The 19765-nt window shown below is 45.6% G+C and overlaps 1 protein-coding gene across 1 annotated transcript in view; it reads left to right on the top strand.

Annotated features, from left to right (window-relative positions):
* Positions 1-13609, top strand: part of LRRC40 (leucine rich repeat containing 40) — a 39895-nt gene extending 26286 nt beyond the window's left edge. Inside the window, exons 11-15 of the mRNA XM_073544775.1 lie at positions 10324-10431; positions 11947-12057; positions 12389-12466; positions 12908-13093; positions 13387-13609. Of these exons, the coding sequence (XP_073400876.1) occupies positions 10324-10431; positions 11947-12057; positions 12389-12466; positions 12908-13093; positions 13387-13492 (589 nt within the window). The 3' untranslated portion in view covers positions 13493-13609. The remainder of the gene's footprint in view (positions 1-10323; positions 10432-11946; positions 12058-12388; positions 12467-12907; positions 13094-13386) is intronic.
* The last annotated feature ends 6156 nt before the right edge of the window (positions 13610-19765 follow it).

The raw sequence follows: 19765 nt of genomic DNA, 5'->3' as shown, positions 1-19765 counted from the left end.
GTAGGAAAAATAAAAATACATAAAACAGATTTGGTGAACAAAAACAAGTTCCCTTTGCAGTGGGTCATTGAGACACATGTAGAATATTCTCTTCTTGTAATAATAATTTAGGCAATTTGTACTGAAAAGAGTCTAATCTTTTATATCAAAGACAACCAAAAAGGAGGGCGATTAGGGGAAAGTTAGGGATGAAGAGAAATACTGGGCCTGAATGTCAATAAAATTAACCCCAAGCTGACAGGTTATCAGCCAGAACTCCTGGAAGTTTGCTTACTTTTCGATAAGTTTCTGATCTGGCGGATCTGTATGACCTAAGGGGTCTTAAAGATACCCAACCCTTGCCCCCTTCCTCAACAAAAATGAGGGGGCTGGAGGCTCGGGGGGGGGGGGGGGGGGGACATAGCAATAGGGATTATTCTAGTAAGTGGTGACGGATTTGCTCATAAGATGGAAGCATTGTCTTGGACGCCTCCACAGTATGATGGGGCTGAGTTTTCTTAGACTAGAAAGGAAATTGAATATTTAAGGGCCTAAGTAGAAAGGACTCGATGCTTTCCCGCAGGGATACCTCCAATTTCACATTTATAATAGCGGGAAAGACGTGGATCTGATGAAGCACGAGTCTTCTGTGGCCATGCATTTGTTTCTTGATACAAGGTGTTGGCTCAAATAAATATGCAGATAATTGCTTTGTGTCCTAATATCTCTGGGTCTAAATTGAGCATGGTGATAACCTAAAATATTATATTTATATTGCTAAGTGTCCATTTTACTGAATCCATACGCTCAGTCCAGGAGAGGGATTTGGAGGAGAGGGATCAACCATTAGTTTGATTGGAGGTGGAGATTCGTTTTGGTTGTGCCTTGAATTCAAAAGTGGAATTTTTTTTTTTTTAATCCTTTCTGGGGTTTTTTTCAGATGGATCCACTAAATGTGATCTAATGTCATTAGACAGACCATTACAATTTGGTTTTAACAGCAGACATTGGGGCTGCAAAGTAAGCAGGCGACTTGCATATCAAGACAGGTGGAGACAGGCCGGCCGACTCTGCACTCTAACAGGCAGGTCCTAAATGGGAGACCCCACTATATAACGTCCCAATGAGAGGAAAGTAGGAATGAGGTTATATCTGGGCACATAAACAGCCAAGGATAGTGAGTAACCTATTATATTATCCATATGATCTTGGAGGGATGGGCATGATGAACCTCTTGGCATATCACAGAGCATTTGTTCTAACTGGACTCAGGGACTGGTGGCATATGGACAGGGACCACAGATGGCTTCAAATTGAAATATTCTATGCTAAAAGGAACTCTCCTCGCCTAGTTTTGGAAGCTGAAGCTATTAAGATTAGCCAGTATACACCAGGTTTGCCAACAATGGTAGCCGCATTACAGTATTGGAGGAAATTGGCCCCGTCCCTAATTAAAATCCCCCTAAGTATTGTGTCTTTGAGAGCTCTTGAGGCGCATATTCCATATATATACTTACAAGTCTTGATAACGGCAGGGATTAGGAACCTTCAGGACTTGATGGAGAGCTCTGGGATTCTGCCCTTTGATCACTTAGTATCCAACCACCCAGGTATACGCAGATATTTCTATCAATACTTACAGATACGCCATCGTTTGTCAACTGCATCGGAATCACCCTTTTTTAACTCCAAAATAGATCGCAGAGCTAATGGATATTTCTTAATACCAGTATCCGGCCCCAAAGGAGTGTCCATTTTATACAAGGCTCTGAATGATCCTGATGTGGATATAAAACTTCCTTATATGTCTCTCAGGGATCGTTCACTGGGTATATCCCTGGAGCCGGGGGCTTGGAGAGATGCTCTGGGAGAGGTGTTACGGGTCTCATCATGTCTTAACCATCTTGAACAATTGAAAAAAATTCACCTTCGTTGGTATAGGTTTCCGGTATAAGTGGCTCACTTTGGCTCGGACTAATCCCCATTATGTTGGAGGAGATGTGGGCTTCCGGGGACACTAGAACACATGTGGTGGGACTGTCCAGCTCTGAATAATCTATGGAAGGACATTGCCAGATTAATACTAGAAGTCCTTGGGGTAGGCCTGACGCTGTCTCCTAGCCTGGTAGTCTTACATATTGGAACAGAGGAGTTTCCGCATATGATTAGGGGGGGCCTTGTCTCACATACTGATAGCAGTTAGATTGCTAGTGGCGGCTAAATGGAAATGTGCTGCAGTTTTGACCATTACAGAAGTAGTTGAAAAAATTCCACTGTGAGCATGAATTAGCCCTTACACAAACCGCCTCTGCAAAAAAGAAGACTCAGCGTATATGGGATCCCTGGCTGCAAAGCCAGTATTCAAATGTGTCGAGGTCATGTGATGTATAACATACGTTTGAAAACTGGTTTGTTATGATTGAGTCACCGAGGAGGAAAAATAAAACACAAGCTCAGCCGAGAAAATCAGAGAGGTTGGAAACTAGCAGATTGCAGACCCCTAATCCTATCACACAACTAGCAGTAGCCGTGGAGTGTTCCTACGGTGATCCTAGACACCTCGTCACAGCCAGAGATCTACATAAGCCTAAAGAGAGAAAAGGGAAAAACTGACTGCCCCAGAGCAGACCCCAAAGCAATAGGCAGCCCCCAACATATAATGACGGTGAAGCAAGATGAAAACACTAACACAGATAGAAAGATAGGTTGAGCAAATGATGGGGCCCAAGCTAACTAAAAAGGACAGGATAGAAAATCTGCTGTCTGCAATCCGAGAAAACCCTGCTCAAAAATATTACCAACACAACTGATAAGCAAAAAGGACCCTTAAGTCACTAGACTTCAAACCCTAAATCAGCACTCAGAATATTCTGGAAGCAGAGCAAAAGAGAACACTGATCAAGGAAAAAGAATCCAGCACACCCCCGGCCGGGGATGGCTGAACTCCGAAAAACAAGGTAAACAAAACCAAAACTAATAAGTTCAATAGCAGAGCAAAAACTTATCTTTGGGAAGCAGGAATCAGACTGGTCTCCAAGAATCCAGCAGAGAAATCACCAGCGACTCAGAAGGGCGTCGGCTGCCTTATCCACTCTGAAGTTCCCGTTACCCAGTCACCATCCACCTGACCAGGTGTTTGGTAATCAGCCTCACTACCTTCCTTCACCAGAAGAGGGAGATCCTCGGACACAAAAGATGAATGAACAGATGAGCTCACAACACTGGTTCTACTGTTTTGGTGTTTGGGGTTTGGGTCCTACCTTTGAAATACATCCGATGGCAAGAGACTTATTACACTATCATTCCGGGAGTTAAGCCTGAGTTGTTTTTTTTCTCCTTCGCCTCATTGGGGGACACAGATACTGTGGGTGTATGCTTCTGCCGCTAGGAGGCTGACACTAAGTGAAAAAAGTGGTTATCTCCACCTCCGTGGTATACACCCTCGCCCCTATTGCGGGCGGAACTCAGTTTTTTGCTTAGTGTCCATGGAGGCACACATGTCTGGTTTTGCTCCAGACTTTCCCTTTTTTTTTTTTTTTCCATGAAGATGAGACAAGGGCAACGGATCCTATTGAAAGGGTCCGATTTCCCCAAAGCATCAACGGGCGAGCACGTGCGAGTGTCCCTCCACGTATCCTCTCCCGCGACGTGGGACACAATGCCGGACTTAGCCCTGACCACCCCTAGGTATTGAAACCATAGGCTGTACAGAGGCACAAGACTAGTCCGTGCGGGCCCCACTGCTCTACCAATGCTTAGACTGCAGTGCTGCAAGGCGGTGGACGGTCCCTCTCCTCACCCCCTGAAGGGGTTAGATGGAGCTAGGGTGCCTGCACCATCCTATTTTGGCAAGGCCCCCTCACATACCTGAGCTGGGAAGCTGAAGAGGATCGACAGTGAGGAGAGGGCCTGGGAGGGCTCCTGCGGTAAAGATCCGGGGATGGAGCCCTTAGCTGTCAGATGCCACCGGCCAGTGGCTGATGAGCGGTTTGGAGAGGTCCGCGCCTGTAAGTAGCGCCATTTTTTGTGGCGCCATGGAGTTTGCGCCCACCCCGTCGCAGGCAGGGGATAAATTGAGGCCGCGGCTTTAGCTGAAGCTAGGCCACGACTGGAAGTTCCGCCTCCGGGCCGCGTGTCACTTCCGGCGGCCCGCCCCCCAGGCCTGGGCGGCAGTGGATAAATTTAGTCCACGGCTTCGGAGCGCGGCTAGGCCGCCCCTGGACCGGTTTATATGCTGGCGGTCCGCCCCACAGCTGGTGGCGTGCGATTTTTTTGTGCGGAGGCGTCCAGGAATGGGGGGGGCACAGGACGGGTAAGTGCTGCCCGGGAGACCACAGTGAAAACGAGGTGCTACCTCCTTCCCCCCCATCCCCAGCAGCGGACAGATACAGCATGTCCGAAAAAGCAGCATGCATCTCTTGTCAGGCTGCGTTTCCGCGGGCGCAGAGCAAGCGATTATGCAAAGCCAGCAATTCCAAACGCGCCCAGGAGCCCTCCCCTGCGACTGCGACCGTACCCACAATGCTGGTGTGGGCAGACCGCAGAGGACAAGGCTCGGGATTCCCGCTGTGCAGCACCCGGAACCCGACGCATAACAGAACCTCAGTGTCCGTCCTCCCCTGCGACCGCGACCAATGTGCCAAGTCCCCCAGAGTGGGCCCTATCACTGTCACAGTTCATGCAATTGAGTCCCTTCAAGCCCCAGATGGGGGAAGGGACAATGGCTCGCCAGCCTTAGAGGGGACCTCCACCTCACAAGAGCCTCTCGCCTGCAGGGGCCGCTCTCACTCCAGGCAGACCCGAGGGGAACGAATCCACACAGTGTCACCCAGTCCATCCGGTGCCTTGGCATCCGTAAGTTCTGCTTCTCGCTCCCCGTCACCAGTGGTTGATAGCGAGCAGACCTCAGAATTCGACTCAGACGAGCCCCTTGACCTGGACGCTCCAGGGTCGCGTGAGACAGTGGACAGCCTCATAGAAGCCGTCAATCAGACCTTGGGGATTGAGGATGATCCCGCAGCGGCTACAGGGCATAAGATGGCGTTTAAGCGAGTGAAGCGGCCGCACAGAATTTTTTCCTCTCACCTTGAGTTTGAAGACATAGTGCAGCGACACAGGGAACGACCAGACAGGCGTTTCTCGGGTCAAAAGGCACTCGAAGCAAGTTATCCATTTTCCCTGGACCGCCGTAAAAAATGGACAGAATCCACCGGTGTCGCGCCTAGCCACTATAACCCTGTTATCCGGGCCTAGCGTTTCCTCTATTAAGGATCCCACGGATCGCCTCATAGAGAGCTCAGTGTGCTCAGTATATGAGGCGTCAGGATCAGAGCTCTCTCCCTTGTTCGCAGCAACTTGGGTAGCCAAGGCCATGATCTCATGCTCAGAATCATTAAACAAGGTCGCGCAGGAGCAAGAGCATACCTGCAGAGAGATCGGAAATCGCGAGTCAGATCGCAATGGCCGGAGATTACGTAATCATTGCGTTTTTGGATGCGGCCAATTGCTCGGCACTTGCGGCCGCTAACGCAATTCTATCAGAAGAGCTCTATTGTTAAGGACATGGCATGGCCGTGGAATCTTGAAGTTGGATAAACTTATCTCTGACTCCACAGGAGGAAAGAGAGGTTTTCTTCCTCAACAAAAGGTCAAACCGCCTTTTCGCCACCCTTTTCAGGCACATTTTTGGCCTTTCGCAACCCCAGGTGGACCACAGTGGCCAATTCCGCCGCTTCAGGCCGCCCCAACCAGGATAGGGGCGGCAGGTCTCAAAAGAACCAACCCATTGGGAGAATGCGAACTCAACAACAGCCAGATCGAGGGGATCCAGATCCCAAAGATCGTCAGAAAAATGACTCAAGGCGCTTGCCAGATAACACCAGCAAGGTGGGCGGCAGGCTACTCTGGTTTCGCCGCGTCTGGTTCAGTGTCACGCACGACGCATGGGTAAAGGAGTTGGTGGCCTCAGGTTACAAAATCGAATTTGTCAGATACCCTCAAAGACGGTTTTTTTTCTTTCTCCTCTTCCCAGTGTGGATATCCAGGCAAGGCCTCTGTTGGAGCCATCGAATCGTTCCAGCGCAATGGGATTATTGTTCCCGTGCCAGAGCACGAAAGGACTCAGGGCTTCTATTCCAACCTGTTTGCGGTTCCCAAAAAGGACGGGTATGTCAGACAGATTTTGGACCTCAAACATCTGAACAAATTCATCAGGATCAGGCATTTCCGGGTGGAGTCTCTCCGTTCAGTCATATCGGCCATGGAGCAGGGAGAATACTTGGCCTCGATCGACATCCACGACGCATATCTGCATATTCCCATCTTTCCTGCTCAACAAAGGTTACTGTGTTTGGCCATCAACAGTCAACATTGTCAGTTCGTGGCGCTTCCTTTCGGGTTAGCCACGGCTCTCGCAGTGTTCACAAAGGTTATGGCAGTTGTCATGGCCATACTGCATTCTTGAGGCTTAGTCGTCTTGCCTTACTTGGACGACCTATTGGTCATAGGCCCTTCAATACGGGCACGCGAGGAAAATGTCAGCATCACGCTAGATACTCTTGCCTGCTTAGGGTGGCTGGTCAATGCGAAGAAGTCATCCCTTGTGCCAGCTCAGAGGATCTCCTTCTTAGGAATGATCTTCGACACTTGCCGAGGGTTGGTAATTCTCCCTCAGGAAAAAGCCCTATCTCTCCGGCAGGCAGTCCGGACTCTTAGCCAACCAGTCCCTCATACCATTCGTTTCGGGATGAGGATTCTAGGGAAAATGGTGGCAGTAATGGGATCGGTACCGTTCGCCCAGGTTCATTTTCTCCCCCTGCAGCACGCCCTCTTGGCAGCCTGGGATAAGAATCCTTTCACACTTGATCGGCGGTGCCGACTGTCCTCTCAAGTCAGGCAGTTGCTCGGATGGCAGATAACAAGTTCGTCTCTGACCCAGGGGAAACCCTTCCTCCCAGACCATTGGTTGGTGGTAACAACCGTCGCCAGTCTCCTCGGCTGGGAAGCGGTGTTTTGCCACCATACAACCCAGGGACGGTGGTCGCCACAGGAGGCACATCTCCCGATCAACTTATTGGAGATACGAGCGATTTGGCTGGCTCTGCAGCAGTTTCATCACTTCTTAGCAGGCCGCCCCGTCCGGATTCAATCGGACAACGCCACGGCGGTGGCTTACATAAATCACCAAGGGGGCACCCGCAGCAGAGCAACTATGCGCGAGGTGGGGCACGTTCTTCAGTGGGCTGAAGCAAACCACCCAAGTGATTTCGGCAGCCACATCCCGGGTGTGTAGAACTGGGCGGCAGACTTTTTCAGCCGGCGGGGTCTTGCATCCGGAGAGTGGTCACTACATTCTGAGATCTTCCAGCATATTTGTCAACTGTGGGGAACTCCGGATGTGGAACTGATGGCTTCCAGGGTGAACGCCAAGGTACCCACATATGTCGCTCGGGCCAGGGACCCGCAAGCGATCGCTGTGGAGGCGTTGGTTCCGCCATGGAAACAGTTCCGCCTCCCATATCTGTTTCCCCCGCTGCCACTACTTCCGAGAGTTATCAAAAAGATCAGGATGGAAAGGGTTCTGGCGATTCTGCTGGCCCCGGACGGGCTCGTCGAGCGTGGTACGCAGACCTAATGCAGCTGCTCGCCAACGTTCCTTGACGACTGCCAGGGAGCCCAGATCTACTTTCTCAAGGGCCGATCTGCCACCCGAACTCAGGGGCCCTGTGTTTGACGGCATGGCCGTTGAATCTTGGATTCTAACCCAGGCACGGTTCGGGAGCAAGGTGGTCGCTACAATGGTTAGCGCCTGGAAGCCGGCTTCAGTACGAATTTACCACCACACCTGGAAGGTGTTTCTTTGCTTGATGTCGAGGCCGCGTTGTTTCTCCGCTGAGATTCTCGATCCCCAACATCTTGGCTTTTCTTCAGTCGGGCCTAGACTCGGGCTTGGCCCCAAGTTCCCTCAGGAGACAAATATCGGCCTTATCCGTCCTGTTCCAGCACAGAATTGTTACCAATTTGCAGGTGAAGCCTTTCATCCAGGGAGTCTCCCACTTGGTACCTCCCTATAAGGCGCCTATGGACACCTGGGACCTTAACCTGATCCTAAGTGTTCTGCAGGAAGCTCCATTTGAACCGCTTCAGGATATCTCCTTCAGGTACCTTTCCTGGAAAGTGGTGTTCCTAGTGGCCATCACTTCTATCAGGCGAGTTTCAGAGCTGGCGGCCCTATTCTGCCGAGCTCCGTTTCTCACTTTCCATAAGGATAAGGTGGTGCTCAGACCAGCCCCTCCTTTTCTGCCGAAAGTCGTGTCCTCATTTCACATTAATGAGGCTGTTGTCTTGCCTTCATTTGGTCCAGCACCGGTGCACCGTATCGAAAAGGCTCTTCACACGTTAGACCTGGTAAGAGTCCTCCGGAGGTACGTGTCGCGGACGGCGCCCTTACGTCAGACGGACACGCCGTTCGTGCTCCCTGAAGGGCGCAGGAAGGGACTCGCTGCCTCAAAATCGACGATAGCCAGATGGATTCATTTGACTATTCAGGAGTCCTACCGCATTAGAGGCACGCCGATCCCAGCAGGGATCAGAGCGCACTCTACTCGGGCAGTGGGCGCTTCGGCATCAGGCTTCAGTGGAACAGGTTTGCAAAGCAGCAACCTGGTCCAGCCTGCACACATTTGCCAGACATTATAATAGTCATACTCAGGCCCCGGCGGATGCGAGCCTGGGTAGAAGGATCCTCCAAGCAGCGGTGGCACACCTTTAAACAAGAGGTGCATGTATGTTTTGAGCTCATTTTCTGCTCCACCAGTTGAGAGTTCCCCTTCCGTTCTCCCTCTGGTGGTGACGGGGGCTGGTGATTCTGTTATGAACGGGTAGCCGAGGAGAAAATAAACAACACAAGCTAAGTCTCAGAAAACCGAAGAGGTTGGTAACTATGCAGACTGCAGATCCCTGATTCTAACCACACAACTAGTAGCAGTCGTTCATAACACATGTAGCTTGGATCGGTGAGTCAATCTCCCACCCAGGGACTGCTTTAGGACGTCCCACAGTATCTGTGTCCCCCAATGAGGCGAAGGAGAAACATGGATTTTTGTGATAAACTGACCGTAAAATCCTTTTCTCCGAGACGCTCATTGGGGGACACAGCACCCACCCTATTAGCCAGTTGGCTCTGTTTTTGTTTAATACGCTTTTATTTCTGTGATATAAGGGTGGTCCTTTTCTGGACATGTGGTGCCTGTATTAATGCTGATTTTTTTGTCCTCCTACTGCTTTGGCACCAAACTGAGTTCTGCCTGCAATAGGGGCGAGGGTGTATACAACGGAGGAGGAGCTAACCTCCTTTTTTTAACTTAGTGTCAGCTTCCTAGCGGCAGAAGCATACACCCACAGTATCTGTGTCCCCCAATGAGCGTCTCGGAGAAAAGGATTTTACGGTGAGTTTATCACAAAAATCCATGTTTTTCCTGTTTTAATTTTAATGCAAGACATTTACTGTATGTTAATGCTTATGTCTTCTTCTGTCATGTTATGTGCTAATGTTGTAGCACTGATGTTTTTTATGTCAGTTTTTGTTAGTCATGTTTAAACACCAATAAAGATTGGATCAAAAAACTGCGCTGCTGACGAGAACTGAGTTGCAGGATAAAATCAGCGGATTTTATTAAAAGATTTACAGGTCAATGCGTTTCAAGGTCACACACAACCTCTTCATCAGGACAAATACCTAACCTTAGGTTTTGTCCTGATGAAGAGGTCATATGACCTTGAAACGCATTGACCTGTATACCTTTTAATAAAATCCGTTGATTTTATCCTGCAACTCAGTCCTTATCAGCAGTGCAGTTGAAGACACCTCCTTCCTACTTTCCATTTACCCTGGGCACATTTGTGACCGGTGTCCTGCAGCAGCTGTTTTACGTGCCTATCTCAGGTTGCGATTTGCGACCCCATCAGATGAGTGGTCTCGCATTAATATTCTCCCATTATAATCAGATAAAACATTATTACTCTCCTTTCTGTCTTCTAGTCCTTTTTTGCCCTAATGACAGGACATATGGAAATGGTATATCATTATGTGATTGTCCCCTACCTCCTTGTAGTTCTTCCTAATATCATGTAGTGTGATACAGAGAAAGGCAAAATCTGTCTGTTAGGTTGTATAAACTGATGGAAAAATCGAGTTCTGTTTTGTCCATTAGAGACTTCAGTGCGGTCAGTCTCCAATTTTTGCATATATGTCATGTTTTATGTGTGACCCAGAACAAATTGCAGAAAAGCTGTGACAGACCCTGGTACGTGGAGGCTAAAGTCTGATTGTTATTTTTCTTCCAGTGAGAAGCAAGCTGCGTTCATTCCTGATGCCGTATTTAACGCCATTGGGAGTTCCCACATCACAATTGTAAACTTCTGCAAAAATCAGCTGACTGAGGTCCCTTCCAGGTAAAATGCCACGTATGATGTTCCGTATAAACCTGTCTCTCCACTACATAAAACAGGACATATAGTAGCTGCTATCCAGCACTCCCAGGAATGTCAGACGGGAGCAAGTGCATTTTTATTTTAAAGAGGTAGGCCTGAAACAAGTTATCCCTAATCCATTAGATAGTGGATAACTTGCTGATCACTGGGAGTCTGACTCCTGGAGCCCCTAGCAATCCTGAGATCGGGCTCTGCAGCCCCTTCTGTAATCGAGCAATGTTGCTCGTGCTCAAGCTCTGCTCTGCTCCATTGTCAATAAGGCTTCCGGAGAAAGCCGTCCTGCACTCTGCTATTTCCAGGAGGTAGGTTGATCGTGTGCACCTCTGCTCCATGCAAGACGTTTATAATAAATGTATATGTATCACTCTTCTGTTGTAAAATGGATGAACTACAGTAAGGTGTCAGAATCTTTCCAGGAAATCCTTGTAGTTTCCCTCACCAAACCTCTTATAGATGAATGAGGTTTATGAACACCAGCGATATTGTAAGAATTGGTAAAATATGGGAAGTAGAATCCAAATGATATTCTGATATCTTTACGAGCGCCGGGGGAAGCAGCGGATAATTTCCCAGCACTTTCAGAGTCGAGAGCCTACCTCGTCGAGAGTCCTTGACACGAATTTTAAAACCTTCCCACTTAGTGTAGAGAGATTTCCAGGTTTTCTCCTGGGTGTCTTTACCTTGCAGGGATGGTTTATCAGCTGCACTTGTAGCTGGTTTATTTTTTCATCAGCTTGTCCCAAAACAGAGAGGAGGAGTTTGCATAGTGCACTTGACATGGGGGCGGCTTTAGTCCTCGGGTGGTCAGAGCGCTGATGTGCAGGGACGAAAACAGTGAGATGATAGTGGGCATAACTCACTGCAGAGATTCAGATCCTTGAATTTATTGGTAAGTTGTTGCTCTAGAATTGCTGTTATTTTCTCCTTTACACTTAAAAAGCTTTTATGTAAAAAATATCGCCAAAGTGACCGGTATGGTCCTGGTAGATCCAGCCTTCATTACCGCCAATCATCATGAGAGTAAACTGGTGATTTAGAGCAGTATCCACTCTTAAAGTTTCATTGCACATCAACACAATTTTACCATGAACAGCCTGATCACCAGGGGTGGCGCTGTGGAAAAGAAAATGTGCACCAGGCAAAACTGCTACCCCTTTATTCTCACTATTGTTTGGCTTCTCAGAGGCTGATCTTAGCAATATGCCATAATTTATGACCAATGATTTTCAGGATAAAGGGTGTTCACAGATCTCGGACCCCTCTCTGATAGAGGCTTCAGTGGATCTCGGTGTCAGCTCTCATTTTCTTGGCTTCTTTCAGCTTTTACATGTACAGCTGCCTTTGTGGATTGGAAAATGTGAAATGTGGCAAATTTTCAAGGCACGTCTCAGATGTTACTAAAGGAAGTTCAGACCTGAGAAGTATCGTAAGAGACAGCGTTCACGGGTTATGTCTCACTTTTTGTTTTATTCACAGGATTCTAGAACTGAAAGACTCCCTGTGCGACGTCAGTTTTGGCTTCAATAAAATCCCGACAATCCCCCTCCATCTGTGCATGCTGCAGAAGCTGACACACATAGACATGAGGTGAGTGCTGCCGTGTGCTATATGCCATGATGAGCTCTCCGGCTCTGTACAGTCGTCTTTGTCCGTGGACTGTGGTGGTTCCCAGAGTGGGGCAACCACAGCCTGTAGATGAGGGGAGAAAAGACTCTTTTTGCAAATGTTCTCTATCCTAAGTGCATGTCCCTGTTTTTTGGCTGCGGGATAGGCTACCATGGCCTAGATCGGCACATGACCTGGTGACATGAAAATGCAAGGTGGCAATTTATTGTTCACTGCCCGGTGTGATATCCATGTATTACCGAGTCTATATATTCATATTGGATAGTTCTCTATATATATTTTTTATATTTAGGAATAACCTTCTTGTGTGTCTCCCTGATGAGCTGGAGGCGCTGATTCGGCTGCAGTCAATCATCCTTTCTTTTAACAGGTTAGTAAATCTTTTCTCTGTTTTGCCACTGCTATGTATTCTGGTGGATGGGACCTTTACTGCAAATGATTGGACCTGACAATCCAGAACACAATATCCTGGAACTTATCAGGGAAAGGGCTTATTGATGTTGTGCTATCCTTTTGTGCTGCGGAGAGCACACAGACCAATAATAGTTTATGTGCCAGTGTACATGAGCAATTTACCACATGGACCGACTGCAGCAATTGAAGAAAGCTCTTGTTCCCGGTTGAGCGTGCATACAGCGGCATACTTGCCCATACGCTTCCTATTGAGCCTGATACCCTGCATGAGCATGCACACAGCAGTGTATAACGTTTAGTAAGAAACATTTTTATCTAAGTTGTACTTACAAGTAAAGCATACAGTAGTAAAATTGTCAAATATCCTGGTTCTTATTCTTGCATTTTTTTTTTTTAGATTTAAAACATTCCCTGATGTTCTGTACCGGATCCCCACCCTGGAGACCATACTCATCAGCACCAATCAGATCGGATCCATCGATCCTTTCCAGCTAATCAAACTTACCAAACTTTCCACCCTGGACCTCCAGAATAATGACCTCCTGCAAATCCCTCCAGAGCTGGGGAACTGTGAAAGTCTTAGGTGAGAAGTGAAGTTGAAGGAAGAATTATGTAACCAATATTGGCAATACTTTTGTCTAAAAGGGATTGTCTTATGAGATGAGGGTCAATCCCTTTAATTCTTGGCTGTCCCCCCTTGGTCGCACCTGTCATAGTAAAGGTTCTTGCCTGGCAATTGGTCAGCAGAAGACCAAGCAAGCGATCTTCCAAAATATCTGCTAATTTATGGAGCAGCTTCGTCCTGGCTAATTGAGAGAGGGGTAATATTATTAATGTTTCTGAATGGTCTTAGTAATAATGTTTTCTTGTCCACAGATCTCTGAATCTGGAAGGAAATCCCTTCCGAACTCCCCGAGCTGCTATATTATCCAAAGGAACGGCGGCCGTTCTGGAATATCTGCGCAGTCGTATTCCCACCTGATCAGCGTCTTAGGACTCATATGTTGGTGTGACCACATACACAGTGATGGTGGAGTACCTGGTATACTGCCATCTCTTATCTTCATATTGTTTGTATCCAATACAGCCATAATCCAGAGCAACCGCCTCATAAAGTTTCTAAAATGTAATAAATGGAGCCAAAAATTAAAGGGATGGTAACGGGGTTAGAAAGCTTATAGCCGTGCTCTTAGAATCAGCGCCTCACATGTCCAGAGGTTATTGCATTTTAACCTAATCTATTTTAATGGAATAGATGCAATCTATAGCAGATGTGGCTCTATTTCTGAAAGAAAGTAGCCATGTTTTTCTAATAATGAACAACCTCTTTAAAGGGGTTGTCCGGGCTTTTCACATAATCTCAGTACATATCTGGGCTGCAGAATTATGACAATAAGTAATTTACTTTCTGTCACTAGTTTGCACGGTTTTCTAGATATTCTGAACAGAACGTCCAAGGGGGGGGTGTTATGGCATTGAAATGAGAACTAGTCGTAACCTCCTACTCTACTCCAAACATGCCCTCTATAGCAACAACCCCACCCTCCATAGCTACAGGCCCTCCCCATCCACATGAAGAAGCCCTCATCACACAGTAACAAATCCTCCCCCTCTAGCAGCCTCACTGCAGAGAGCAGACCACCCAGCTGCTCCTCCCCCAGACACACAGTGATCTATGGAAAGTGAAAGTAGTGAGGAGGGAAAAATCGTCCTGTATTCTGGGCCACTCCATGATTACAATACATAACTCATTATCAGTGATTCCTTCCCTCACTGTCCCAGGCTGCTGGCAGCAGTGAGAACAGACTGTGTGATGGCCAGTGATGGGGGTCTGCAGCTTCTAATCTGCACAGGGGATGGCAGTCACTGATGTAATCTGTTCTGTGACAAAGCCTCTGCTGTGTGAATGAGACAGCTCTGTGTCACTGATGTCTTCACACAGCAGCAGATTTGGTGCAGTGTATGTGTGAGCACTGTGTCTCTAATGACACAAATACTGATGGGAGCAGCCTGTCCAATCAGCAGCTGTAACAGTGTGAAGTGTTGGGGGGGTGTATGTATGGAGATATATATGATACTAAGGATTCTGATACTATAAATAAAGGGCTTGTTTGTGTTGTTGAGGAGCCCTTCCTTCATTCCTTCCTAGCTTTTCACTATTCCTTTCTGACTCTGGCATACCTCCAGCCTGTGTAAGGTGTGTACCTATATCCTATCGATTTATAATGTTTCTAGCAGAAATACATAACCGGTGCACGCGGACCATTCACCTCTGCCAGTGCTGGGGAAGACCAGCTGCAATTTATTTATGTATTTTCCCATCACCTCTGGGCAATTTTCTGTTTTTTGTTTTTCCCTCTCCTTCTTCCATAACTTTTCTATCAGGGTCAGAAAGGAATAGTGAAAAGCTAGGAAGGAATGAAGGAAGGGCTCCCCAACAACACAAATAAGCCCTTTATTTATAGTATCAGAATCCTTAGTATCATATATATCTCCATACATACACCCCCCAACACTTCACACTGTTACAGCTGCTGATTGGACAGGCTGCTCCCATCAGTATTTGTGTCATTAGAGACACAGTGCTCACACATACACTGCACCAAATCTGCTGCTGTGTGAAGACATCAGTGACACAGAGCTGTCTCATTCACACAGCAGAGGCTTTGTCACACAACAGATTACATCAGTGACTGCCATCCCCTGTGCAGATTAGAAGCTGCAGACCCCCATCACTGGCCATCACACAGTCTGTTCTCACTGCTGCCAGCAGCCTGGGACAGTGAGGGAAGGAATTACTGATAATGAGTTATGTATTGTAATCATGGAGTGGTCCAGAATACAGGGGAGGATTTGTTACTGTGTGATGGGGGTTTCTTCATGTGGACAGGGAGGGCCTGTAGCTATGGAGGGTGGGGTTGTTGCTATAGAGGGCATGTTTGGAGTAGAGTAGGAGGTTACGACTAGTTCTCATTTCAATGCCATAACACCCCCCCCTTGGACGTTCTGTTCAGAATATCTAGAAAACCGTGCAAACTAGTGAGAGAAAGTAAATTACTTATTGTCATAATTCTGCAGCCCAGATATGTACTGAGATTATGTGAGAAGCCCGGACACCCCCTTTAAATCATATAAATATTTTCAGTAGTAGAGCGACATAGAAGGCAAGTTGTATAACTCACCCACTTGGGGGAATCATACACAACATGGACCCTTTTTGGGGTCATGTTGTATCTGTTCTGTGACGTCTTCACAAGCATCCACCAAAATATTAAATGTATTATTTAACAATTATGGTGACTTTTTTAATCGGCACTTTATGTTAAATGTAAAGTAATCCTCTACTTTTGTACTTGCTATTTGCTTTATATATAAATTGACCAGCGTTCACATATCTTGCTCCAAACTGGCTAAAGAGATCTGCACAGATCCTACAATGCATTACGACATTGAAGAATACAGCTGAAGATGCTCTGCATAGACACTGAACCAGCAGGATATTGCTGTTAGATGTGAGATCAGAAATTCAAAAAAGCAGAATTGTGAATGCAGCTCTGGTTGTGAATAGAGAATATGGCATGCTATAAGTCAGGATCCCAATGAGATAAGTGTATTTGCACCAATAGTCAATATTTTAAAGAAGGTTATACTGTAAATGAAGTTCTGCTTTACTGACAGATATTTCATCTTTTAATTTTTGTTAAAATCACAGGTTTCTTCCATCATCCCTAAGTGACTTTTGCAGTTTTTTTAATTGCTGTTCTCCTTCAAGGTGGAACACAGAGGTAAACGTGGAAATAAGCACACTGAGCACTTATGTAAAGGCAATATGTATATTTATAATATGTCACTAGGGGGCGCTCACTGCAGACACTTTATTCAGCATCCATTGGATTCAATGATACACCTTATGCGTGGATCTCCCTCTAGTGGTGGATGCAAGCAACGCAAATTTTATTACAAGTGCTTGTTGTGTTTCTATGTGAATATACTGGAAAAGTGACACATTGCTGAAGTTTTAAAGGATTTTCCTGCGGTAGCAATGGATGGCTCGTTACGTGGGTTGGTTGCTGATCAGTAGATTTGAGGATTGCAAAAAATGAACAGGCTGAATGACTGATACTGTGCAAGGCGCTATTGGGAAGGAGCTGTGATGCTCAACAAACAGGGACATGGCGTCACTTGCTAGAATATGTAGCAGCCAGAATATGGGGATAGTACATCACAGCACACATACCTGCTCTTTATAGAGCTGCTTATATCAAGTTCCTATTTAAAGGGACAGTATGTGCTGTTAACTTTTTTTTTTTTTATAGTTTTAAGATTTGCTCATTTTTCATTGCTCCGTTAAATCTAAAATTAAAAATCTCAGTCCTAAAAAAAAATATATACACACTCATATATAAACAGTTTTGTGTGCATAGTTCTCATGCAGACAAATGTGTTGCCATTATTACAGACTAGAACAAGCCCAGTGTGCAGTCTAATTTTGAAGCTATATACCACTATACTCCCTGCGTCCCTTCTTCTACACTTTGAGTATTAAGCAGTTCTGTTTTTATTTTAGAGATGTAGAAGCAATGCAGAAGAATAATTCAGTAGTCAGTAAGTCCTATGTGTGAACAACTTTTTAAAATATTTTTAATATTAAAATAGTGCAGTTTTCATTTTGTCCACAAGATGTCACCACAGTAACCACTTATCTCTTTACAGTATGCTGCAAAACAAGATTTATCTTGATTAAACAAGCTTTAAAATTATATTATTTCCTTCCATATTTATGGGGGCCTTGCATGATAAAAAAAAAAAAATCACTGCTGAAATACTGCAGTCTTCATACTGGCACTAGAAGTAATCACTCAGATCTTGTTTTACAGCCTGTGGTGAAGATGTGGTGACATCTATTGGCAATTGTGAAAACTGCAATGATTTATCATTGTTTTTTGATGATGCAAGGCCCTAATACATATGGATGGAAAAATATTGTGAAGTCCTAGAGCACAATGTAAAACAAAATCAAATAAACTTAGACAAAATATTGTGACTTCCGTATTTATTTGGGCCCTGCATAGAAAATCAGGAGTTCTTCTATCGACCACTAGATGTCACTGACTTGGTTATTTTTAGATCATTTACTGCCTGTTCTCAATCAGATTTAGCAAGATGAATCACACAGAATAAAAACCAAACATCCACCAACTTGTACAATAAACTGACATTTTATTTTTGTACAATACTTTTTTTATTCTTTTGTATACGATACTGAAAAAGAGTTAGAACTTCAAAGCCTTAAAAATGGGGGGTGCTGTACACTGCACAGCATTGATCAAGTCCCTGTATTTGTTTTTATATACAGAAAGCGTCTCCAAAAGTTTTTGCACACATCCCTCATCATAAAATCATGTAAGTCTACTCTCTGCCATGTGCAAAATACCCGACCAGAAAATCGATTGCACAAAATCAATAAAGTGTAAAATATAATATATAGTCTCTGTCCCCTCCCCCCCTGCACATCGTACAGTAAAAGCAGCGTTCAAGTTCAGTAAATTTTCTATACATCAAAAAAAACGTGTAATACATTCACAAATTGTTGGTGTGAAGCGGAAACCTCTCCGCTGTCACCACCTCGCCTATATTTACATCCATGAAATGAAAAGTACATTGGTCTTTATTATCATATCGCATTTCTGAAACACTTACAAAATGACAAATCTTCAGATTTATCCCAAAACCACAACTTTTTTTATGTTAAAAAAAAAAAAAAAAAATTTCCAAAAATTGCCTGCATCAATGTTACACTTTTTTTTGTACATTTTCTTTTCTACTCATCGATTTTATATTTTTGGATTTATGTGTATAAAAATTCTGATCTGGAATATTTTTTTTTTTAAATAAAAACAAATATTAATTTGTTGCAATTTGTGGATCCAGAGACTTCATTAATTTAGGAGGATTACAGAAAAAATACAATTCTAGTAGGATTACCAAAGAATCGCCTGCTGGCAGGATGGAGATGAGGACTATCTGATCTGCACAAATGCTGAAGGTCTTTCATGCAATGATTAGCAACGTGGGAGATGTGAATCCTACGGCCTCTCTTATGTCCTTATGCCATGTTGTTCACTGCAGTCTATTGCTCTCTGCGATCAGCCAGCAGTGATCTGTTGCTCTCCGCCATCTGCAAAGAGCATGTTTGCAAAGCAGAATCCAAGACATTTTGATCATGTGCCCAATATGGCCACTTTGGTTGGTGGGTTAGCTAATTCCCAGCCTTTGGGCCCAAGATTAAGTAGTAGAGGAACACATCGCTGCAGGATCTGACTACAGACATTTTGCTCATAGTCTGTATCCATGAAAACACATAGGTCTGCAGAGGGGGCTGTACACGCAAAATGGAGAGAGAGATTTAATTACAATAATTTTGGTATGTTGTTCCATTTTTTAATTTAGATGCATCAAACCAATAAAAATAGTAAAGACTTGAATATATCTACTTAACTCCAGAAATCTGCCTCTCTTCCCAGTAATTCACCACGGTGGGACGGCTGTGTGGTTGGAAATTGACACAAGATTACTTGAGCATCTGGATGGGTTTTATTTGCCTCCTGAGACATTTAATTGAGTCTTTGTTGGAATGAGCATAATCTGGCCATCGGCACCACCTATCGCACGGATGTACATTACCTGACATCACATGGAAGGACCGGCGGCAGCACAAAGCCAAGCTGCGTTTTTGTTTTTTTTACTGTCTGGCTTTTTGAGGCAGCGGATGTGAGTGCTCATTATGAGCCGTCTCCTCTGTAGGCGTCTTCAGGTGAATTATGTTCATCCTCGGTGGCCTCGTTCAGACCTTCTGATGTCTTTGTGAGAAAATGCCTCTGAAATTGGGCACCAGTCCACAAGCAAAAGCGCACATCGGTCCAAGAGCAGTCGCAGTACGCAAAGAGAGGCCACTTTAATTTGGGATACATTAAACCGCTCTGACCTTGGAAGGGAAATGTGTCCTGGGAATATAATCAATGGTCCCTCCTGTAATGGGTTTCTCTATAAAAAGTTGAATCACTTTGTAATGACTTCACATTACTGGACCTGTTCTGTCCTGACGTGTGCAGTCTCAATGGAGCAGAGGCGTGCGAGCAGCACTGGGCTGTCTGGTTGCCCCATTCTTGAGATAGGCAGGGCCCCCTAGCAATAGGCAAGTTATCGCCTGTCCTGTTGGATAACACCAATGCTTCAATTCATTCACTGGACATAA

The sequence above is a fragment of the Dendrobates tinctorius genome, unplaced genomic scaffold, assembly GCF_039654945.1.
Source record: "Dendrobates tinctorius isolate UK_male_01 unplaced genomic scaffold, ASM3965494v1 ptg000138l, whole genome shotgun sequence".
In the NCBI taxonomy this organism is placed as follows: Eukaryota; Metazoa; Chordata; class Amphibia; order Anura; family Dendrobatidae; genus Dendrobates; species Dendrobates tinctorius.
Note: the sequence above shows the minus strand (reverse complement) of the source record. Positions and strands in the feature narration are given on the sequence as shown.